Source organism: Glandiceps talaboti, chromosome 2, assembly GCF_964340395.1.
Source record: "Glandiceps talaboti chromosome 2, keGlaTala1.1, whole genome shotgun sequence".
NCBI lineage: Eukaryota > Metazoa > Hemichordata > Enteropneusta > Spengelidae > Glandiceps > Glandiceps talaboti.
The window spans coordinates 16,776,470-16,802,749 of record NC_135550.1 but is presented as its reverse complement, the minus strand read 5'-3'; the positions used below and the strand labels follow the sequence as shown (position 1 = coordinate 16,802,749).

At 35.0% G+C, this 26,280-nt stretch overlaps 1 protein-coding gene and 1 long non-coding RNA gene across 5 annotated transcripts in view; one reads left to right on the top strand and one right to left on the bottom strand.

The window, feature by feature from the left end:
* The first annotated feature begins 1,379 nt into the window (after positions 1–1,379).
* Positions 1,380–4,447, top strand: LOC144453598 (uncharacterized). The gene is made up of 4 exons (XR_013482422.1): positions 1,380–1,591; positions 2,625–2,736; positions 3,199–3,339; positions 4,256–4,447. It is a non-coding gene; the product is annotated as an uncharacterized LOC144453598 (long non-coding RNA).
* Positions 4,448–6,224: 1,777 nt separating this feature from the next.
* The window catches only part of LOC144448128 (uncharacterized), a 40,714-nt gene continuing 20,658 nt past the window's right edge, over positions 6,225–26,280 (bottom strand). The window contains exons 2-6 of one of the 4 annotated variants that reach the window (XM_078138292.1): positions 14,505–15,203; positions 11,774–13,061; positions 11,638–11,725; positions 10,482–10,578; positions 6,225–8,420 (exon numbers count right to left, since the gene is read on the bottom strand). In XM_078138292.1, coding sequence (XP_077994418.1) covers positions 8,367–8,420; positions 10,482–10,578; positions 11,638–11,725; positions 11,774–13,061; positions 14,505–15,203 — 2,226 coding nt within the window. In that variant the 3' untranslated portion in view covers positions 6,225–8,366. Of the gene's footprint in view, positions 8,421–10,481; positions 10,579–11,637; positions 13,062–14,504; positions 15,204–19,315; positions 19,498–19,797; positions 19,995–26,280 lie in introns of those variants that run through there. The other 3 variants (XM_078138298.1, XM_078138304.1, XM_078138284.1) reach the window with 3 other exon arrangements.

The window sequence follows — 26,280 nt, the reverse complement described above, 5'->3', positions numbered from 1 at the left end:
TCTCAGTTAAAATCATGTAAGGGGGGGGGGGGGAATCATGGGTCACATGCAAAGTTTTCAAATAGAGGTCAAAAGTCATTTTAAAATTAACCCTTACAAAACTGAACTGCTAAGTTAACAGTTTGCAGGCCTGTGAACTGTTAGTACTAACAGTCGAACTGCTAATTTTAACAGTTGTTGGAATATCTTAGCAGTTAGAGAAATTTCTAAAAATTTGAACTGCTAGTATATTGCTCTTAGCATGTAAAGCACAAGTTCGAACTGCTAATATGAATGGTCCTTAGCAGTCGCAAATTCTGCATGCTAAGCCCAACTGCTACTATGACTAGGCCTTAGCAGTTGAAAACTGTGCATGCTAAGTGCAACTGCCAAAACTGGTTTTATGACTTGGCCTTAGCAGTTGCAGATTGTGCATGCTAAGCTCAACTGCTACTATGACTAGGCCCTAGCAGTTGAAAATCGTGCATGCTAAGTGTAACTGGTGTAGTAGCAAAAAAATAACAGTTCAAAGTACTGGAACAGAGATCTCTGAGTATTTATACTGTGTTTTGTTTAAAACTGGCCCGTGGTTGCTGTAACAGTGTAACATTTGAAATCTAAGTCATTTATTAACTTAATGTAATAATTCCACATTGATGTTAGACAACGTTTTACAATAATCAGTTTGCAGTTTAATACATATTGGTTTATTAATATCATATCATATTATCATATCAAGTACAGCTAAGAGCATGAGCTGATCAAGAGTCAAATACTAAAGGTACAACAGTCTAGAGTTCGCTATATTTATCGTGTATCCAGTTACTACTACAGTTTTGCAACTACAAATACAAGTACAAAAAACGAAAAGAAATACTTATATTCCATACAATATTTTCACGAGCTTTCCTTTGTTTAATTGGGGGTTCGTTAATCATCAAATAGGCTGGCCACATGCCCACTCTCGAACTCTTGAACACAGCAACTCCATCGCGATCGGTGCAATTGCCTTCCTTTTTACAGTGTACCCTAGCTCTGGATGGAACGACGTGTCGGACATATCGTAGCGCATACATCCAGAGCTACAGTGTACCCCAACAACGTAAATGGGTGAGAATACGTAACGTAAATGGGTAAAGTGTGACGTCATAAAATGTTACCAGTCGTGGTCCACACGGAAGTCCATGGTATTTGATTGATACACTATTGAAAAAGAGTTACACTTGTGCATCATTGCTACTATGCAGACGATATAAATACGTGGAATAGGGTTGGCAATTTAGCAGTGGATTTTGCGACATGAGATATACAAATATTTGACCTATGACCCAGTTGAAACTGACCAATCATTTTGCTTGCCGCGTCTTTTCTTCCAACGGCAGTGTACGTTTGTGATTCAACATGGCAGCCTCGCACACTTTCGTCCAACTGTATTTCCCTTTCGACAGTACATTGATCATAAAAAGGGCCGATGAATTAGACGACGATACAAATGTCGAAGTAGGAGTGAGGGTTACATGTAACTTCGAAACAGAGGAAATAACTGAAAGTGGCGAAGCGGTAGTTCACCCACAAGAATACGAGGGAGTGGTGGTGGTATACCATTCGGCGGGTAAGTTATCTTATTTCAACCCACATTTGATTTCCAATGCCTGTTGTATTACGTGACATATATGGTTATGATAAATTCTGTAACAATTTGAACATTTTACAGTTAATAATAATAAGGCTTTTTGATCAAAGATTCATACACATGGGGTGCGTTATTCAACGTTCGGGACGCAATGCATTTGCCGTTGACTTGTCACCTGTTAGTCAGTCAATGTCATCAATGACTGTTACAGTGTACTACGTTGAAGAGAGATTGGAAACATGATTTTGAAGAAAGAACAATATTAAAACTGAAAAATAAGTGACCTTATACAAAGACAAAGTATGACATGACCACAGTGCATTGTCACTGATACGTGTCACAGTAACGAGCTCGAGAGAATTTGGCAAATTAGTGCAGACTTGCATTCTTCAACGTCGTCAAAGTAATACCGTTATTATATCAGATGTTTAGTTATCTGTTCAAATTTAATCCGAAAACCTACTAGCTGTAGTTTAACATCGTAAATTGTATGATGCTGAATTACCTAACTATCTCACAGCTTTGGAGTGCTCAGCAGTAAGGTATGGCAAGTCTCATGTACCACAGGATTCATCAAGACGATATTCCTATGTGTAGTTTGCACATTTCTGTTTGTTTTGAAATTATTAATGCCCTTGATATTTATTTTCAAAGCATTGCAAATTTTCTGTGAAAACTATCAAAGGCTGACTAGAAAAAAGTCTGAGACTGAGAAAGAACATTAGTTCAATTATAATCTGAAAACATCCTTTCTAAACATAGTGTGTATGTGTGCTTGGATTTATTATGAAAGAATGTTTTTTTAAAAATGTATGGATATGAGTGATAATACATGTAGAGTGTGTTCACATTGAATTACAGTTATTATTACAGAAACGAAGGTTCTAATTTTTTTTAAAAGAAGAGGAAAAGAAATTCCCTTACACATAAACTTAGCTTGTGTTGCTTTAAAAAGTAACAATCCTTCAAGTTAAGGAAGTTTATACTTAATCATATGTTGTTACTTTTGCAGGAAAGGATTCTTGTTAAGATTAAAAACAACCCAAATCTATATGGTGATGTCAAAGTCTCATCTTTAAAGCTGTCCAAGGCAGAGAAGAAGGCTTCATAGTCGAAAGATTTAGGTGAGTAAAATAGATATGACACTAGAAGAAATATTGGCTTATCAATAATTTGTTTTATAACTCACACAGGCCGACTATTCTTTACACTTGAGAGCAGTGAGTTACAACTGTCACAATTATGATGTTTATTTTTAGTCCCAATCAGATGAAGTCCAGGATGGGGACTTATACAATAGGGTCCGTCCGGAGTCATGACTCAGACATGACTGAAGCGATTTCTCTCAAACTTTGCACAAGGACAACATACTATGGAATACATATGCACTTGGTGCAATGTTTCTAAAAGTGTTCTTTTCCTAAAAGAATCAGCAAAATTTGCTCTAGCAACCATGACGCACCCTTAGCAACAACCAAATGTCAGTATTTTATTTTTGTCAACACATACTAATTTTATTTTTGAGTGATGATAAATATGTTTTGTTTAGTTTTTTGACATTTTTTTTTTGTTATCAATATCTGTAGGTGTTCTATTGAATGAACTGATTGACATTGTCTTCACCTTTGAAGAGCTTGCAAATAGTTGTGGCATTGGGAAGCGGTTAAAGAGAAGTGGTGTGGAATCTAAAGTACCCTTGGACAGCCATCGAATCGAGGCAATAAAAAGTAAGACAATTAAAAGGAGCGTTGTATATTGATAATTATTTATCTTGTATTACAGTGAACTGAGATATTAACATGCAATGTTATATTCATGCTATAGGAAATCAAGTTGATTATGCACATTTTAATTTTAGAGCCAACAAGGTATTCAGTGTTGTTTGTGCACATAAACAATGTGTTGAGAACAATGAAGTTTGACATTAGGCTACTGTAATTATAGATGCTTACTGTAAAGTACATACAGTGCATTAAATATAAATTTGTTTCTCCTTGTACCATGATAGTGATGGCAGTCGATAGTAACACTGTATGAAAATGTTATCCTGAGACTGACTTGCATCCAAAATAATTTACATCTACAGTCACACAGTTTTATTTTCATGTTCATGATTGGGCATAAATTAAAACTGCCTAAAAATAATTTCCAGTTTCATAGTATAACCAGAAAGAGTTACACACCCAAATAGAGGCGTAATTGTCATAAAATCAAGCAACCACAAACTTAAAGAAAAAAGAAACCGTCTGATTTTGTGCAGCACAAATATGCCAACTCCACTAATTGCCGGATCCCATGGTGCCATGCATAGCAACAAATATACTTGTTCCACTCTGACCTCAAGTGTGGCATGAAATATGGCATAGCAGCTATTTGGATTGCATGAATTTACATTATTTACTAGACTACAGATGCAAATGGATGTCTAATGAGCAATGGTTGTTTCTTTGGATTTACTATGCATGTAATAACCCATTTGTCAGCTTTTTGTGTGTAAGATATAATATGCATTATGAGTTTAATAAGTTGATTTTTAACAAGTCACTATAACTTTAAAATGCAAATGCTTGAGCTTGGTGTTCCTATGAAAATGCATCCGTGACTTCAATCAGATACTAATGTACACCTTTGTTTTATCTATAGAGTACCTGTTAGCGAGAGAACAGGATTCCGGAATGAAATATGACATCACAGAGACAGCTTTCAATAAAAAAGTTACCAATAAAATAAGCAACGCAAGACGTAAGCATGCATGACCTGGCAAGACTGATATCTTGTAATACCGATAGTTCCCATTGAATGTTTTAGAACAAAAGTTCTTGTTTTTCTGTAAGTTTTGAGCCTGTATCAAAGTGATTTTTAGATATATCACTTCCAATTGTACTTTATCATCTATTTTTAGTTCAACAGTATAGTAACAAGAAGTAAATAAATGAAGATTTCTTAGTATATTTTGATTCCGTGCAGGTTTATTGTGTATGCAAGTTCTGTAGTGAAGTCTAATCTGGTGAGTAGTGGACATCCTTTTAAATATGTATTCAAAGAGGTAAAAAAAAAAACCAATTGCACTTCTACATCACATTCATGAAGTGGACTCACTGGCATATATTTTGTGCATTTGCAAGCTGTCAAATTCCAGTGTACTGCTGAATAACAAACTGTATACAGGCTAATATCTTAACCTTCACATGCAGGCCTTGCTAGCAGTTGAACTGCCAAGCTCATTTAAATATTTCGGCCTATACGCATGCTAAGGAACTGCTAGTGAACTGTGAAGGCTTAACTAGGAGTTGAACTGCTAATCTTGAAGGTTAAGGAGCAGGACTTGCTAGCAGTTGAACTGCTTAGCTCATTTAAATATTTTGGCCTATACACATGCTAAGGAACTGCTAGTGAACTGCTAAGGCCCTATGTACTGCTTATGGGCAAAATTAACAGTTTAAAGGTTAATATCTTAGCCTTTACATGCTAATATGAAGGTTAAGCGCAGGCCTGCAAGTTTTGTAAGGGAACTCATTTTAGAATTGGCCACTGAAGATTGCATGCAACTCAATGGGAAAATAAAAGAATATCAATAATTCCTTATATTGAAAACATTAGGTGGTGAACCCCCCAAAATTTCTTGTATCATTTTCATAAAGGAGTGAGAACAAGCTTTCATATGGTAAAATTTAGAGAGATGTGAATAATTTTGAAATTGCCCCAAGGCACATAGTAGCTAATACTAATAGGAAATTCACTATATCTGAATTGAGTTCTATGATAGAAACACCACTGCATATAACAAAAGCAACATCACTATTCCTTTAGCCATCCTTTTGGTTCCTAACAAAAATGGGCAAACCATTGAATTGATACATATGACAAAGACAGGTACCTTAAGATTTGTAAAGGAACTTGTGTGCACCTAGGCTATAATTAGTAGTAGTCTTACATCCCTTTGGAAAACCCTGCAGGTTCCCTAGGCTGTAATGACTAGCCTTAATTTAATCAATCAATCTATCAATCAATCAAGTCATTCATAAAGCACCAGTATCCAACACTAAGTAAAGTTGGACACTGTACAATTACATATACATGTTGAAATCCCTTTAGAAAACCCTTAAAGTTCCCTAGTAGGCTGTTTGACTAGTCTTCCATCCAATTAGAAAACCCTGCAGGTTCTGTAGGCCGTATGACTGGTCAGTCTTACATCCCTTTGGAAAACCTTTAGGGTTTCTTACTAGGCTGTATGACTGGTCAGTCTTACACCCCTTTGGAAAACCTTTAGGGTTTCCTACTAGGCTGTATGACTGGTCAGTCTGCCATCCCTTTGGAAAAACCTTAGGGTTTCCTACTAGGCTGACTATGACAGACTGGTCAGTCTTCCATCCCGTTGGAAAAGCCTTAGGGTTTCCTACTAGGCTGTATGACTGGTCAGTCTTACATCCCTTTTGGAATGCCCTTAGGGTTTTCTACTACCGGTAGGCTGTATGACTGGTCAGTCTTACACCCCTTTGGAAAACCTTAGGGTTTCCTACTAGGCTTTATGACTGGTCAGTCCTACATCCCTTTGGAAAACCTTTAACTTAAGGCTCCCTAGGCTGTATGACTGGTCAATCTTCCATCCCTTTGGAAAACCGTTAGGATACAATGCCTTTGAAATGATGGATGTTGAAGAACATTATATGTCATTTAAAAGTCAACAGATATGCCATCCCTCAAGTGAGTACTCTTAGGGGCTCTTCAACAAGTTGCACGCTTTTACTGCATAGAATTTAAAGGCACAGACCCCTGGGTTTAGAAAAAAGCTATGTAATGAATAGATTTATGAAAATCTACGTTAGAGAACAACTCTAAAGATAATGAACATATCAGGAATTCATAAACTGTATTACTCGTGACATGACATATTAATGTTACATGTAACAACATCATCCAACAGAAATTCATTCTTCAATTATATTCCATCCTTGCTAAAAAGTGCAAATATTTTTATTTCATTAATCAAGTTAGAAGGCACTGTTCTTGACATTACTTCTCTAAATCTGGTATGCGAGTTATACTTTCTTGTACTTGGACAATTTTATTAAAGAAAGTGCAGTTTACAACATTGGTCAATAACTTAAAACAAAGGAAAGAAAACTACACACACATCACTTAGGAATGTCTTGATTGTAAAACCACAGATATTCTAATATTTTTTTTTTTCGATTATTGCATTTAGCTCATAAAGTGCTGATTTATTGCAATGCGTAGTGAATCATGGAACACAAGAATGTGAGATGAATAATACCATGGCTGGTTATTAAGTTTCTTGTAGTACATGACTTGTATTAATCACCTTTATAAAGTTCATACACACAATGGATTTAAAAAAAATCAAAATCATACTAGCACCACACTGAAATCAGAAATGATTGTAAATCAGACTAGTTCAGTTACATCGCTTATATAGGCAGGCTATTTTTAAATCAGTCAATTTTGGTCTGAAAGAAATCTTGAAAACTTCGACTATATTGCCTACCATCTTTTATTTGAAGGTCCTCTAAAGGGCCATGTAAAATCTGAACTCCTACCTATATCACTGTTATTCAACGAGTTCACCATGCAGTTTTATATGAACGCATTGGTGTCGGCTATAAATACCAGTATGCTGAGCCACAGATTTCAAAACAAAAGTTTGAAGGGTCAAAAAAATTAATTCCTTTGTAAAAGTCCTGCCACCATGTATGAAATGGCAAAATCTTTGCACATAAAGTCGAAACATGTTGACCATTTTTTGTAAAGTTTTCTTCCAGATGACATAATTTCTTAATTAAAGCTTAGCTACAAAATAATTGTTCCCAGATATACGCTTTCATAAACAGTCATTAAAAAAGCCAGAACACCAGGAATATAATATTTTCCAGCCAGAACAATGATAATATAAAATTGTTACATTAACATCAAAAGCTTGACACATAGCACATAGCATATATCCAGGCACACAGTCACTCCTTTTCATTCCTGTATCTGTTTATTGACCAATGCCCGACACAAATGGGAATCAATCACTCCTAAGATTTGAACATAGCTAATAGCTATACTTGGTCTTTTGCATGTATATAGGGGCCTCACAACATCAAGTCAATTATTGGATGGTATACTACGGTATATAGTATACATACTTTTGAAAATATCTAATGCACATTTTCATAAGCATACATGAGCAAACTTAATGTATGCCTTCTAGATTTTTATACCAAGCAAGCCAATACTGGCCTGGGCTAGTTCATCATCAAAATTTGAATTGTAAGAGCCCTAGTAAGTGCCATGTTTCTGTCATCGAAAATATGTACACAGGCAAATGTTACAATAAAGAAGATCGCTTCAAACATCTATGTGGCCCCTATTTTGACCTGATAATGCATCTGATAATAGGTGGATTTTATGGTAGAAAATGGAGGACAATAAACTCCTTACACAGAGCAAAATACATGACAACTTTGTGACAAATTTGCACTAAACTTTGTTCTCCTTAAAATTAAGTTATCCCTATAGCCTACATATACTAACTTGTCATTGTTCAAAGTAAACCTACACTTTTTCACTAAATTCTAAGTATAACTACTCCAGATGTCTCATAATTTCAGACTAATGTCGATGTGCACACTCACAACTGTAATAATACACCAAAGTGATGCACTCATAACTGATATTTCAATTGCCCTTCATCTATGTTGAAAAGCTGTTGTTGACATGGAAGAATTTCCTCTTCATACTGCAGTGTAATTTATGATTTCTTCACTTCAATTATATTATTTGGACCCAAGTCACCTGCCAATTCCTAAAAAGTCAGGACAAAGAAAGGTTAAATAAACAGATCAAAAATGGAAACACTAGTGAAATGTATTATCTAGTAATTACTATATCCATAATAATTAAAGTTTATACTATACCCTACCTCATCAATTGTAAAGTACCAGGTAAAAAAGACTATACCAGGAACACAAATTCCCAAACAACAAGCTTTCAGTAAAGATTGGCTGCAGTGTAACAACAGAAGATTATGAGTAGCAGCATTATCTGCAGAGAGTATATGACAACAAATTCTTCCATGTATTCCATTTTCACTCTTCCCAAATCATAAAATATATCAAATATCATCCAGAGCCATGCCACATGAACAACAAAAACACTTCTGGCATGTGGTGTTGAAATAAAGCTGATGATATATTATATAGTTTTTAGATATTATATATTTTATATAATTATGTTATATGATATTTTAGTATCGTCAGCTCATCAAAAGTTAAAATGTTAAATATTTAGTATGTAATTCCACATTTTAACTACTGGTGAGAAAGAAACTGACGTAAGTCTAGTTGCTTGGGATTGTTCATACGCTTGTTCTCACTACATAATAATGCTACCATACTCTAAAATCCTTGTAAAAATTCAGAAGATATGAGTTACTTATCAATACATAACACACAACACTTCAACAACGTAAGGTAAGTTTTTTTGTTCACACCATGGCACATATATCAGGGTTCGCACGGTCCTGGAAAACCCTGGAAAACCCTGGAATTTCAAACCCTCCCTGGAAAACCCTGGAAAACCCTGGAAAAATGCGCCCTACCCCTGGAAAACCCTGGAAAATGATCATGTTCAATCGATCGATTAATATTGACGATCGTCATGTCCGTGCTCGAGCCACCCATTCATATGATTCTGAATCTCGTAAATGTGAAATCGCGAAAATATTTTCAAAGTCATTCGCCACGCTGGGTGATGAATTAAAATTCACGCCGATTGAACCCAGACAGTCAAGCGATCGTTCCACGAGACACTTTGCCCCACAGACCGTGCGTATTAGTTGAATGGGCGCCGCAGGGTTTCTTTCGATCTTGCTACTCCGTACATCTCCCAGTCGTCATTTCAGGGACATGATATTATAACAGTCCCGGCCGGGGTAACATGTACAGTAGGTCTGTTAACAAGATTATCGTAACACTGTAGCGAGTATCAAAGCATCATCAACCTCGATTAGAAATTGTTACAAGTTCGGCGCACGAGTCGACTGATACTACAAGCTAGGGCTAGGGCCTAGTGCAGTTGAATTTCCGGGTTGTGGAAGTACGGTTGTGACTTTTATTTTGTCGAGAAATGGGTATTTGTGTTACATGTTCTAAAAGAATAAACTACTGTTTTATGTTGTCGGTACAGTAACAATCGTCAATGGTCAAATTTGAGTTGAAATCGCGATGTTCCGCAACTCGTGGCATCGGTACATAAACATCGAGACGCAAGTGATGAATGTATTTAGTTATTCATAGCTCGAATTTTCGTAACGTAAATGACGTTTTTATTCACAATTTTGAAGAAAAAAATTATTTTAGGTGACTTATAAATCTAGTAACATCAAACCATACAATAACGAGGACAAACTTTAGTTTTTGATTTATTTTTCGGGATATGTCTGAATTAGACTGACGAATGCTGCGACTCAATCTTACACGATCAATGCACAAGCTTGACGAAACGGCTACTTAGGGGGTAGGACAGAGGTTTCTCCGTTAATCTTAGCGTGTAAACGCGGTTTTGAAACCAACATCTTGCATAGTGTCGATTGTCTTTAAAATGTTTTGTCACATATTATGGGAACTGTTGTTGATTTTTCTCGTCCACATCAGACAATTAGATGTCATTCAAAAAATATACTTTAGTGTCAACACCCCTGGAAAATGGCCAAAATTAATATGAATACCCCTGGAAAACTGACGAAAAACCCCTGGAAAGTCCTGGAATTTTGTTTTGCTTTAAGTGTACGAACCCTGATATATATATGCAGCCAGATTATTATTCAGTAGAATTTGCACACAGTTGGATCAAACTATAATATTACCTGGTATGCAGAATTTGTCTTCTGATCACCATCAACTACAAATTTAAACTGGTGACTTCCTTCTTCTAAATCAATAGTAACTTTGAATTCTCCATCACTGTGTTATGAACAAATCAAATACAGATCAATTTAATTAATGATAAATGATAAGAATAGTGTCAACAGCATCAAAGCACAACTACATACATGTACATAGAATGCAAATATTTGTATCTAGGATTTGTAAATGTGACATCTATATGTGGGTTGATTGGTACTGGCACAAGACTAGTCTAGTTGTTGCTGATGGGTGTTACCGTGTGACCAAGCTTGCCCAGAATATTTGTATTTATTTTTGAATTTTAATTAAGTGGAAAATCCATTAGTGTTGCTATCCTTGTAGATTTGGCTGTGTAATTTGGCTGTTGCTATGGATGTTGGCTTTGTTGCTATAGGCATATTTGTGACTGTTTTATGAAAGTCTCCTTATTTGTCAATCCATGTTATCTTTGAAATAGGTAGTAATTTGCCTGTCGCTATGGGTGTAGTCTCTGTTGCTAGGCATGTTTGAGTCAACATTTTGAATGTTCATGTGACTATACCCATCACTGTTATCTTGAATTGAACACTATCATTTCACTGTTGCTATGTGTGGCCTTGGTTGCTAGGTATATTAGTGTCCATTTTTTGAATATCTGTTCACTGGGCTACAAATTACTGTTGTTATCTTTGAACTGGACACTCCTTTTGGTTTTGCTATGGGCAAGGTTTATAGTTTTTAGTCATATTTGGATCCATTTATTTAATGTTTCTCCACTACTCTCGCTGCCTATCACTACTGTTAACTTTACAATCGAATGTCATTAGCTAGTTGCTATGGGCATGTTCCTGGTTGCTTGACATATTTGTGTAAAGTTTTTGAATGTTTGTTCACTTTCATTTGGATCATGTTGAGGGAAATCAGTGTGTTGGCTAATCCGGTCCATGTATTTTTTCTTGGCTTCCACTCTTAGCCGGTGTGATCTTTGTGTTGAAGAATTACACTAAACCTGACACCCAAAATAACATCCCTATCTAGTATAGGAACAGAAGTTCATAACTTCAAGCCTTCTAACACAAATCATATCAAAAGAAATTACAGTATGTACAGCGTACTTTAGCATGGATCAGACCTTACCTTTCAGTCATTGCTGTAGGTTGCCAGCTATTGAAACTTCCAATAACAGCAACTTCTTTACCACCATGGCACCATGTGAAAACTGTTGGGATTTTACCTGAGTCTGGTTCTGGGACAGCTTCTTTCTGTTCTACAGCTACAGCATCTGCAGGTGTCTCTTGAGAAGGTTGCTCTGAAGGAGCTTCTTCTTTCTGCTCCTCTGTTGCAAGCTTTTCTTGTTCAGCAGGTGCTTCTGATGATTCTGCTGCTGGTGTTGGCTTTTCAGCAACATTGTCTGTTTGTTGTTCTGGTGGTGCTGGCTGAGACTCTTCTTCTTTCTGCTCTGATGGGGTTTCAACTTTTTCTTCATTGACTTCTGTCGCTTCTGTCACTGCAGCAGGAGCTTCTGTTTGTTCTGATTCTGGTGCTGGTTCTTTCTGTGACTCTGCAGCTTGCTCTTCTTTTGGTGTTTCTGCTTCCACAGCTGGTGCTTCTTGTTCTGGAGGTGCATCACCTGTGGGTTCCTGTGCTGGCTGTTCTGTTGATTCTGTGGTTGGTGCTTCTTTCTGCTCTGTTGCTTGTTCTTCTGATTTCTCTTCAACTGGTGCTGCTGGCTCAGCATTTGATTCCTCTTTCTGTTCTGTTGATGCCTCTGGAACCACTGCAGGAACTTCTTGTTTTTCTTCTGGTGCTGCTACTGGATCTTCTAATTTTTCTGTTGATTCTTCTGTTTTGACTTCTGGTTCTTTTGATTGATCCTCTGTTTGAGCTGGTTCTGCTGGAGCTACTTGTTCTTCTGGTGCTGGCACTGCTTCAACTGTTTCTTCTTTCTGTTCTGCAGGTTGTGACTCTATTGTTTCCGCTACCTGTTCTTCTGTTGCTACAGACTCTGCTTGTGTTTCTGTTTGTTCTGTTGATGTTTCTGTTTTTTCTTCCTCTTTATCTGATGTTTCTTGAGGTTGTTCTGATGATTCAGCTTCTTTTTGTTCAACGGATGCTTCTGCTTGTGATGTAGCAGCCTCAGGCTGTTCAGATGTAGCTGCTTCTACTGCTTCAGTAGCCACTGGTGCAACCTCTGTTGCTCCAGTCTTCTCTTCCTGAGCAGCATCAACAGCAGCTGGAGCTTCTGTGGGTTCTTCTTTTGCTTCAGGTGTTTCTTCTTGTTTTTCTTCAGCTTTTACTTCTTCTGTGGGAGCCTCTTTTGTTTCTTCAACTGACTCTTGTTGCTGTTCTGAAGGTGTTTCTACTGGACCATCTGAGGGCTTTTCTTCCTGAACAGCTTCAGCTTGAACTGGCTCTTCTTCAGTCTTTTGCTCCTCAACAGGTGCAGCTGCCACATCCTCTGATGGAGCTTCTTCTGCTGGCACCTCTGGTTGTTGTTCCACTGTAGCAGGTTCTGGCTCAACTTGCTTTCCTTCTTCTGCCTCAGCTGGAGTAGCTTCTGGCTGCGTTGCAAAATAAAATTGAAACCCTTAGTCTTTTCAATCTTAAAGAATTTACACTTCAAGATAATGAAACACAAAGAAGATAACTCATCTTAAACTTTTGCAGTAGTATGTTTCCTTAAAATCCTTCAAGCAGATCCTTAAAATAGATACTCAAGATCATCACACAAAAAAGTTTATATATGAATTTTTACTACACTTGACGACAGTCCTCTAAATTAATAAAGTGTTGACCTGTATGCTGTGTGATCAGGAGAAGGAGACAAGACATATGTGATGATATTGACAATAATAGTGACCATATGAACAAAACTTCAAATTTAACTGTGCAAATTTCAATTTGACTTTGAAAATGAAGGTGAATGTCAATGTCAAAGTCAGTATTTGAAAAGAAAGCTAGCTTATATCTAACAATGTGGATGTACATACTTGAATGGTGCAGTATCTGTAAAAGAAGCTATTGACGACTTGCTAGTTGACCTTGAAGATTAAGGTCAAAGTTGAATGCTTATGTCTGAAAGTTTTCTTTATAAATATCATGCGCAGACACTTATGTAAAGGCTCAAGTTAGAAATCTTTCAAACTTATTGGGCATTTTGCTATTATTTGACCCAGAAGATGGTGGTCAAGGTCAAAATATAACAATATAGCTGATATTTACCTCTAACAGTATGGGTATACTTGAGTGAACTTTGGGCAATGAATTATTCACCTTACTGAGTTATTGTTAACAGACATTTCTTGGCTACTTGACCTTGGACATGATGGTCAAGGTCAGTCTCTTAGGAAGCTGCCATTGATAATGTGAGACCAGACACTTGCATGCCGGTGTCTGTATACATATCAAACTTTGACAGTTACCTATGGAAAATGTGCATAAAATGTGTCATAATAATGTCTGGCTTTTGTGCCAGGTTTGCTTGAAATTGAGTTGTCAATGTCTGAGATAAAGCTGTCTATGGATGGTATCAATGAACACCTGCATGGATATTCCCATAGCCCCCAATCACACTATGATAGCATTGTAGCACAACCAGCTACACTAAAATCAATACTGCTACTTTGCTTTGACAACTAAATCCAAAGTAACATTTTAACTAATTACATGAGTCCAACATTAGTTTGCTAGGTATATCTCAATTTTTGAAAGCTCATTCACTTGACAACCTCCCTTACCAAAATTTAGTGTACGAAAAGTACATTTAAAGTATACTTATTAGGTAAAAATAAGTACAAAAAAAGTATACTTAAAGTACGCTTTAAGTATACTTAAAGTATGCTTTACAATGTACTTTAAGTATATTGTATTTGGAACGCTGACATGTACTTAAAATGTACTTTATGAAGTACATTATACATGTTATTCCATTACCAACAATGCAATCACTCAAAATCTACACCACATTTCAAACAAACAATGGATTTTGGTAATAACTTAATTACCTCTTTAACTGGTTCTGTACTAGGTTCTTCAGGTTTTTCTTCCTTTGCTGGTTCCTCTGCTGCAGCTGGTTCTTCTGCTGCAGCTGGTGCTTCTTCCTTTGCTGGTTCATCTGCTGCAACAGGTACTTCTTCCTTTACTGGTTCTTCTGCTGCAGCGGGTGCTTCTTCCTTAACTGGTTCATCTGCTACGACAGGTGCTTCTTCCTTTGCTGGTTCCTCTGCTGCAGCAGGTGCTTCTTCCTTTGCTGGTTCCTCAGCTGCTGCAGGTGCTTCTTCCTTTGCTGGTTCCTCTGCTGCAGCAGGTTCTTCCTTTGCTGGTTCCTCAGCTGCTACAGGTGCTTCTTCCTTTGCTGGTTCCTCTGTAGCAGCGGGTGCTTCTTCCTTTGCTGGTTCCACTGCTGCACTGGGTGTTTCTTCCTTTGCTGGTTCTTCTACTGCAGCAGGAGCTTCTTCCTTTGCTGGTTCATCTGCAGCAACAGGAGCTTCTTCCTTTGCTGGTTCATCTGCTGCAGCAGGCACTTCTTCCTTTGCTGGTTCATCTGCTACAGCAGCTGGCTCTTCCTTTGCTGTTTCTTCAGCTGCAGCTGGTGCTTCAGCTTTCTCCTCAGCAGCAACTTCAACCTGATCTGGAACAGGAACAGCTTCTTCTTTTTTTTCCTCAACTGGTTTTGGTTCTTCTTTTGGTGACTCTGTTTGTACCTAAAAGAAAGCAGAATACAATGTCTTGTTATAGCAGCTTCAAGGTTAACTGTTTTAGACACCCTATTTCATGTACATGTATAAACTCTATTTTGAAGTATTAAACTGTTGATTTCTCTATGAAATTTCATTGTAACCATAAAACAGTGAATGTGAAGACTAATACCATTTTTAGGACACTTCTGCTTATGTCTATCATTACAGCTCATATACATCCCAATATTGAACATACTGATGCCCAACTATGGCTCTTCTGAATAATGACAAAAATACCCCATGTTTCTAATGTGACTGCTGGCAACAGTGCCAAATGTTCTACAAAACAACATTTACATAAACTTGCAACCTGTTCTACAGTCAAGTATAAGTTTAGTCTGTCTCTCAAGCTCTTGACGAAAAAAATGACCATCACTTTTAAAGTCAGATTACAAGTCACAAAATAAGGCAACGAGAAGGTGGAAGAAAAATAACGTCAATAAAAACAATTCAGTAAATCTAGCATCACTATTTCAAAGTTTTATGTTTAATACATTAAAATGTAAAATTAGACATCTACATAGCCTGAAAGATAAAGTGGTTGTTTTTACTTAATATGCTTCAACTGTGGGTAGCCAGTTGTTACATAAGTGGACTGACAAGTGGACTAACGTTATATTCACTGCCATATTTCATTATGTACTGAAATAATAGTAACTATATTTAGCAAAGAATACCAATATTTTGAAATATGAACAATTCCAATAATTACTCCAGATGCTACTGTTTCCCTAGCTGCTGTTCTAAACACACATTTGTATTCATTTCCCACATTTTCTAGCCTGAAATTACAATAATAATAGTACCAGCATTTTTATTTAAAATATTTATATTATGTAATTATGCTTTGTTTATTATTTTAAAACAGTGTTATTTACCTCAGTTTACTGTTTAGAAATTACAAACATTAATATTTGTAAATTTGGATTTCTTGTTCACAAGTTATAGATGTCATATAGAGATAGATGTCTTAATTTTTTGTTGTTGCATATTCAATTTTTTGGCTGTTTTAGTCAGTACAAAAATGAAATTCAGTAAGGTTTTCTTTGTTTTTATAGGAAATATATACACTTTTTTTTGTAAAACCAACCATCATTTTTATTGGAGACCCAGGCAGAATGTTTGTGGAAGCCAATATATATGGCATACACGCACAGCTGCAAGTAAACTATATGGATGCATTTTACGAGGGTTTGATAAATTGATAATTCAAAAGGTTTATACAATCATTTAGCCGAGATAGGTAATTGATACACTGAATTATCTTTTTATCTTCACTAGACATAGTAGTCTGGTTGTTGCTATTGGCACGACAATGGTTGTTATGCAAATTTGCATATCATTATATATAATTATACATATTTTTTTAATTATTTATCTATATGTGGTCATTCACTGAAATACCCGATCAGTATTACTACCTTTGTAATAGAAAGTGTCATTAAGCTGTCACTGTGAGTGTGCATGGTCTTTGTTGCTAGGTATATATGTTTCCATTTTTTTATGTTTATTTACTTGTCCACCACTGCTGTATCTTACATATCTTCGAACTAGACATTGTCATTTGCCTGTTGCTATGGACATGGTCATGGTTGCTAAGAATTATTGTGTCCATGTGTGTTGAACTAAAATATTGCTACCAAATTCAAAATCTGACTGGTAGTTTTTTAGTGTTAATTTTTGACCAAAATCATAATTTGCATATGAATAATGAGGTCACACCTTGTGTTGAAGAAATCTAAATTTAAACAGCCATAGCAACATATTACATAAATTTTAGACTCATCTGCTTAACAGTTTTTGAGTTAAAATGTTTGTGTTTTTCCACAAATTACAATTTTAGATCTAATTTGTACATCAACAAAGGAAAGATAATTTCTTGATCAATTTTACAACTGGACACCCCTCAAAACATCTAAATCAAGTTTCAGACCAGTTAACAAAAATATCATGTTTTTAGAACTAATCTGCATATGAACAATGGGATCATCTTGACATCCCTGGAATTATCCCCATCAATTTTCAGATAAATCTGACTGCAGATGTTATTGACTAAAACTGACATTTTTGTAAATCAACATCATTTGCATATGAATGTGATCATCTCGTCTAGATGTCATGTCACCACTTAAGAAATGTCCTCACCAACACTTAAACTTTTGAGAACAATCTGCCCAGTTGATTTTGATTTAAAGTGTTTCCATACCACAAATCAATAGAATGACCTAATTTGCATATTGCTGATCTGATCATGCTACCTTGACAAAACTACTTCTGCTAACTAGACACTGAAAAGTATATAATTATATATCAGTTAGTAGCCCCATGGTTCCTGACTTTAAGTTGTTTACATTAAAGACACACACTACACACACACTCACAGACACAGACACACACACACACACACACACACACACACACTCATTCGTAGACATGTCTAGACACTACCACGCCCACAGCACTACTGTCTGAACCCTGTAGTCCAGTTGCGCTAAAAATGAATAAAATAAAAATACATATGCAAATCTTTGAAATGTAAACCCAAATTATTGATATTATTATGCATACATATAGACAATGACCTCTGTATCTGTACTATACAGTATACATAATCATATACCTCAGTATCCTCTGATATACCTAGCCTTATTTGGTAATATCACATGTCTTTATCATTTATTACAAGTGAGTAGACTTAAAGGACGTATTTAAGGCAGGATATGGTGATGACACACAATATCTGTATCTATCACAAAGCCACTTAGGATATCAGCACGTAAACAATTAAAAAAAGATATTAAATTCCACCTACAGTGAATTAATTCACTATTATTTTATCTCCTATTATAAAATTAGTCCTGAAATTATTTTTTGGTTGTAATTCTTGTTCATGTATATTTAATATTATTAATTCTCAACAGTTTTCAGCCTGTCTGAATTAGTACAGTATAGTAATTAGCACAATTTTATTATTAATCTAATCTAAAGTATATCTAATCTAATCTAATTAACTATACTAAAATTAATATTTTTAATTGTCATTTTTTTTCTTGCTTTCTCTTAAATAAACTTGAGAAACATGTTTTATTTCTAAATTGTATATTTTCTGTTTTTTAGTACTTTAGAATAATCAAAGAAATAATATGTTTTCACAATTTACTATATCTACATTTCTATCCAAACATTAATAAAATTTCAAGTGGAATGGATTTCTAATCTATCCATGACATCTGATCTCCAAATTATGACATACCCCATTGTGTGCGATTTACTTCAAGAGAACTTAATATGATATTTTTTTTAAAGATGGTCAAATTATACAAAATTATCACTTGATATTTAAATTTTTCTATTATATGTTTAATAATTATAATTTCACTCTTAGTCCTCAGGAACCAAGTCTGGAGAAGAAATTAAAATTATTGTATTTTGATATTTACTTTGGTAATTTAATATAATAGCTTATCAAAATTATTAAAGATTATCATTTGACATTTAAATTTCACCATTTCTGTGCTATAATTCCAAACTTACTCTTTTGCCCCCAGGAATCAAGTCTGGAGAAGAAATTAAAAATATTGTATTTTGATATTTACTTTGGGAATTTAATATAATTGCTTATCAAAATAATTAAATCATACAAGATTATCATTTGATGTTTAAATTTTACCATTTCTGTTCAATAATTCCAAACTTCCTCTTTCAAACTTAAGAATCAAGTCTCGAGAAGAAAGGAAAAAATATTACATCGTGAACGTCATTCATTCAGCAGTGATTCAGTATCTGAATATTTTAATGATGTTAATAATACTTGTGTAATGAAAGCGATCAATGGCAACAGTTGGCCACATCCTGTCTTGATAAATCATAAAATTTTGCCAAAGGTCAAGGCATGAATGTGCACATATTGTACATACTTAGAACCAAAAGGTGACAAAGAAACAAATAAAATAGAAATGAAAGAAGGTGCAGTTAGATTTGAACAGAAATAAATATGACATGCTCCACTAGATTGGTGTTATATTCCATGTTGTACATGTGACACAACACAGACTTAACTACAAATATCTTCCTACATCATCATGTTTTCCCTGGGTGCAGCCCATATCTGTCAATCCTGGAGTTGAAACTTTTCTTCTGGTACTCCACAGCACAATTTCAAGAGAGCAAATCACTGCTTTATCAGTATCATGCCGTACAAAGCCAAGGACAGGTCAGTGATAACGAACTTTCTTAGACACCAGCTCTGCATATGTGATGCCTACCATCAGCTATCAGTGACTATTACAAGATATAACCTTTCGCTACAAATATGACAAGTATTTTTCTCTATTTAAATATGTAAGTATCTCAGCCAAGCCTTGCTCATCTATTATGTTTCACACCAGTGGCTTCTTTTAAGTAGATCATTATCAGCCGACACAGAAAGTACTTCTACACTATTGAAAAGTAACACTTGTACACAATAGTGAAATCAGAACATTTTGAACTATAGTAACCAAGCAAGGAAATTATATATATATATATATATTATATATTATATAATGTAATATCTAACCGTGATACCAGCTTGCCCCTTGTTTAAGACATCTTCCACTTTGCTAACCCGAATAGCTAAATCTTCAATAGCTCGTCGAAGCTCTTTGAGAACAGAATTAATTTCTTCTTGTGCAGACATTTTGGAAAAGTCCAATAGGATTGTACGTAGTGGTCAGTGTTCGAGTTGTATGTATGTTACACCATACGTTGATGGGTAGATTATGATGACAGAATGTGATCTGTCCAACCAAACAACTTTTACCTCAATTAAACATCATCATATGTTAATTCCTACCAGTAAACCCCCTTTCATGCCTCTGTTGTCTATGCTAATATTTTGTTTGTTTTCAGTTTACAGCGCTGACCTACACAAATTACCATAAATTGGAAGAGCTATCATTGGCTGAGGTGAATCATATTTTTGGAACACTTGTTGGTGGGCTGCCCTATGCTTTAACAATACTGTACATAACTCATTGCATTACCCTAATTTATGCCAGTCATCTGTGATCACAGAGACTGTCCCGATTAAATTTGGGTGGGGTTTTTATAATGCAGCATGCTAGTAAGATCTGCATGATTATACCAAAGTTTATATTGTCCATTCAGTATGCATTACATGACACCAAGTACATGACATAAACTTGGTCTCTAGAATTCACAAATGAAAGCAGAACAAGTTTTCTATAATCTATTAATCTGATGAGTGTTTCCTTTTCATCAGTATTTGTATGCCTTTAGTAATACCATATGGGAGACATGTCTACTAATGATCAGAGGAATTTTTAAGGTGATAAGAAAGCAAGATCTATTGAAGTTCAAAGTCATAATAAAACAAAAGAGTATGTGGGATATATCCATATAAATCAATAAAATCTGAAAGAATTTTACCAAATATACCCTGAAATATCTCTGATATCATGGTTCTAAGGTTTTTGCAAAAAAACACTGATCCAAGAAGCTACAATGCAAACATCAATATATTTTTCTCTGCCAGAACAACCTAGAAAAGCATGCAAGAGTTTCTTTGTCTGTGGTAAGACCATTACTATTTGTGATAGACATGACAAATGATGAAATCAGAAACCCAATCTACCTTAATTTATACACCATGTCTATATATGCTTGTCAAATACTTCACTAATACTATTACTTGGTGTCTGGTTACAACCATGTCATATTAAACTTTCCATTTTTTTTTCACTAGGTAAATTTAAATATTCCATATTTGTGAGAGTGGTGTCATTAATCAGCTTTACTGAAATATTATCTGATGAGTCAGCTGAATTTAATGGTTAAATCTAGTTGGAACCAGTTCTGTGGCAACATCACTGCACTGTTACTTACTGCACAGTACCTCTAGGGGGCCAAAATCAATTCATGTCCAAGTTACTGTCATTGATAATCCCATCCCACAAAACCTTGACATGCCATAGCATTACTGAAGGACTGACTTGTCACAGACTTGTCATCATGAGTTTTGTCACCTGACTGAACTTTTTGGCAGTAGATTTTTTTATATCACAGAGTTGTCATAATATAGTCTTAATTCTTAATTTTTAAAATCATCATAATATGTTTATATTACAGTACATTTTGTATTCGCTTTTTATTGTCTTGTATTCTCTGGATGTTTTGCCAAAGCTGAATTTTTATAAATATTTTTCAAAGCTGACATTTAGTGGCATGGCATTGGGAATTGCAAAGTTTATACATTTTAGCTATTTGATTGATCATGTTTGACAATCGACCTCATCAGAATGACCAATATTCTGTGTTATCTATCCTAAAAAAAATTTAAGTTTCAACAACATATGGATAATTTACATCTCACATCGTTAATCACATGCATGAAGGAAATGTTGTCACGTTTATGATATAAATATGGAACACAGTATCAGATACCTAAAACTAAAACTGAAAAGTGCTCATACAGATCTTCTCATAAAGAGATTTAGATATAATTACTGCATTGGTTTGCAAAATTCATGATTAAACTATAAATATTTATAGGAACTTATTCAGTGCTGGCCCATCTGTTGTTATTTCATTGCGATTCAGCTTATAATGCAGCACCTGTTCCAGGCATCAGTTCCACCTGTTAATTTTATGAAAGAGCCAACAAAACATGACAATCACACAGATCCTGACATTGACCTGGAAAACTTTCATCCCCTCATATTCTTTGAATGGCTATCATTTATCATTACTAACCTGTCCCCATTTACACTTTGATTTCATATTACCTTTTTCAATATTTCATAGAAATATGTGTGTGTATCTGTCTGTGTTATCACTTTCTCAATGCAAAGAACTCATTATTTTTCGAGTCAAGTTCTTGCATACTAATTGCCCGAATTTACATATTATTTTAAAATTAAAATTTGTTGATTTTATCAACTCTATTATTTCTAAGAAACAGTGTGTCTGGGAAATGAAATGTGTGACAAGTTCATCAGTGAAATCTGTATGGATTAATTTGCATAAATAGTATTATCAGAATTTATGATTTATTAAAGTAGTTCTCTATATCACCATTATCTCAAAAACTGGGTCAAATGAATTTAATTTGGTACACATAGTCTCTGGTTGGTTATGTCTAGCTCAGATAAGTTTTTGAAATCAATACATATCAATTGCCCTTATTTGCATATTATCTTCCAAATTGTGTTTGGTTTTCTTTCACATTATTGTTCCTATTTAAAGCAAACTGTGAAGTCAAATGAAATATTATACAATTATTGCATGCGTGATACATATGTCGAGAAATGATTAATTTTTTAGCAAATTTGTGCATATCAATTACCTTTCTTTGCATACCATTACACAAAATTTGTTTGTTTGCTTATCAATACCTAGGTAATGTCTATGTATCAATTTGCAAAATTAGCATTATAATTAATGAATTATCAAATTCAATAGCTCAAAAGCTGCTTGTCTAATATATTTTAATGAACCTACCGAAATTATACACATAATGTATGATTCTCATATGTGATAAAGAACTTGGAGCCAAGATCGAGACTTGGCTACCTGACTTGACATGCTGGCCAGACAGAGTACCAAACTTTTTGCAACAAATGTTCTGCTGTGCAAATATTGGAAAATGAAACAGTATAATATTTTTAGCTTCCTTGATGTTTGTAACTGTTTATTTCTCTTTTGATCAAAACTTGTGCAACTTATTCAAATAGTTTTACTAACATTTAACCATTATTTGATCCTGACAACAATAAAAGATCATCAGCATGAAAAAAATTAGAGAAAGCTGAGTAGTTTTTAACCAGAAAATCTTCAAAGATATAAGGTAAATCATAATTATAAAGTACATATCAAATAAAGCCCTGTCCCCACATGGAATTTTGAATTGGTTCAAAATCGAATCAAAGGTGGTCCATTGTCCTAAAACAGATTTGGTTGAATCAGCTCAAAACCACCTGGGGTTGGTTTTGAACCACTTCAAAGTAAATGGGTTCAAAACTGATGCAAAAGCAAAAGTGAATCAATTCACATCCATTGCTCAGTTGTCTCGTCAGGACAGAAACCAGTTTCAAATAGGTTTAACTGAATTAATTCAGTTTGAATCTGTTTTAAATTGATTCAGGTTGGGATTGTGCTAAAGTTGGATTTACATTACACTTCTTAATTACAATTAATCTAGTATTATATCATATATAATAATATAATGTTTCCATGTCTGTTTAAGTCTCAGAAACTTGTCTTCACTACATAGTATCCTTAGTGTACATCATATCTTTCTAACACAACTTGTAAGTGTTTTCTCTCATTGCCAACAGAATCTGAAGCAGTCCCCTTCATGCGCATCTCAACACATTCATAAACCTAAGAATTTAACAGTAGCACTGGTAATTTTATCTTGCAACAGATTACGTGTAGCTCAGCACAGTAGTAATTTCATGAGGTCAATATTGAAGGTATGATCCTGGGTTAGAATTCTTGGAATCTAGCTGTGCACTATTTGTAAAATCTTTACAGTCTAATTCACTCTGTTTTCAACCCTGTGCCGGTGGGAAGTTTATATGATTTCCCAGCAGGCACTATACTATGTGATTATCACATATCTCCAGTACAGGATTCTGAGGAATGTAATTGACTGCATAACATTTTTACTTCCTGATAAAGACGTGCAATTTCAATCGATCTTCAGTTCCACTGTATAGAAAGGAAGAACAATTGTTATTTCCAAGTGATTTCCCAATCATTTACTGCAAATGTAGTATTTAAGATACGTTGCATATGTCAAACACTAATCAGGCTTTTCTCAGTGCTATTATCTGATACGGTGACATTAAGACATGGCATCTTACAGACTACTGCAAGTGGTAAACATCCAACTCTACTAATACTAGTCAATGATTAGATATACTTGAAAATGTGTTATTGTTAGGATGATATGGTTAAAATGTAAACACTATGTGAACAACTTATATTCCCATAGCTTGCATGTTTTGGATAGTTTCGTAGAACGATATTCATTGTTTATGCCAGTTTTATCATGTAATTATTTCATTTATGCATCCTGGCATCCATCAACATTGAACATCATCTTTTTACAAAACGATGCCTTACTTGGAATATCAAAGTCCAGGCAGATGTGGTGATTCCTATTCACAACAAATTTTGAGTACACAAACAGCAAATGTGGACTTTGATGAAAGTTGATTAAATTGTGTTGGAAATGAGGATTTGATTTTTAATAGCATTATTTTTTTTTAAATGCTGCCAGGACATTGATTCACATTTTGGCATGAATAACTGTCTGGTGATGATCTCATTTTTTAAACTTCACTGTGTAGGGAAAGTATATTTTAAATTCACATCCACAGGAAACCTGTCTTAAGAATTGCACTTACAACCACTTTCCATATTTCATCACATATATAAACTATGAGCACTGGACATGGTAGACACAAGGGCAATATTAAAGAACAAAGTTTGTGATGACATTTCAATATAGAGGATGAATTTCACTTTTTTGTTGGTTTATCCTAAATTGCAAAACAAGATCAATTAACCCTGTGACATTGTTATTGTAATTTCTTAGTTACCAGTTTGTGACCGTACTGTGATATTTGTAAGTTTAAAGTCTGTAAATCACTATACAAATGTGATGGTGATTGCAGTAATCCAAGTCAAATATGTCCTTCAATAGCTATACTATCGTTCCTTAATAGCCTCTACTACTGCGTCATTTTAGTGATATATGCACCATCTCCCCACTAGCCTTGGTCGGAACAGTCCTTGTACAACATCGTTAGTTCTGCCAATGCCATTAAGCAAAGATTCCACCATTCTAGGTCACATAAATGATAATTCAAGACATGACTACAAGGTCAGCAATTACAGAGATAAGACCAAGGACATAACTTCTTCCACATGTAACCATCCAACAACTCTGGATCTTTCAAAGCACAACATGTTAGCCAGCTCTAGACATCACAGTGTTGACCCACATTATAGCTATTTCATGCTTTGATTCCCAACACATTTTTGTCAATTAACTGGAACTTAATTTGCTACTGCAAGGATTCTATAGGAATGTCTTATTTATAATATGTAGGTCAAATTGTGGGTGGGTAATGTCACTTATAATAACAAGGACCAGATTTGTGGCAGATATGCAAATACTAATACCTCAAGATTTTACAACCTTGTGGCATGAATCTACAATTAAAATAATTATTGTGAAGTTAAATCTTTTGTCATTATCCCTGTAATATTGATATCAACTAAATTCTATGTCTCTAGAATTACCTCAAAAATTAAATTAAATACAAAATTAATCCATGTTTACCTTTAAAGACCCCTCCACCCCCCGCCCCACCCCCATCCCAAGATTGGGATATCAATTATCTTGAGATGGATCTCATCAAATCATATCAATATTTTTGAAGAAATTATTATGTATATTGTAAATACATTACTGAAACTGGAACAAGTGCCTGTGGTCAACCAGACATACAAATATAGGGGAAGAATTTCTGCAGAGTATTTAGGTCATACTGATATGTATCTGGGAATTATGAGTTTCACACAAGTACTTTTGGTACAGAAATTAACATTGCAATTTACAGAACAAGATATTAATGACATGTGCACAGAATGTCTTTGCACAGAACTTTTATTGAAAATGTGAGTGGTTATCTATGGTGTGATTATAGATGGTGACAAACATGTACATTTCAATACATGGTCAACATCAAAACTAGTGCCAATGGCATTGTAGCACAAATGCAGTTTGGCCAGTGATTGAAGATGTAATATTGTAAGAGGATTTGACTGGGATATTATTCTGTCTTGACAAGATTCACACCAATCCTTGTTGTTTTTGAATGTCTATCCACTGGCCTATCCTGTTATCTTTTATGCACAGCATCATTCAACTGTTGCTATGGGCATGGCCTTGTTGCTAAGCAATGTTGCTATGGGCATGGCCTTGTTGCTAGCCAATAATATTATCTTTTTAAAAATATACCGCATT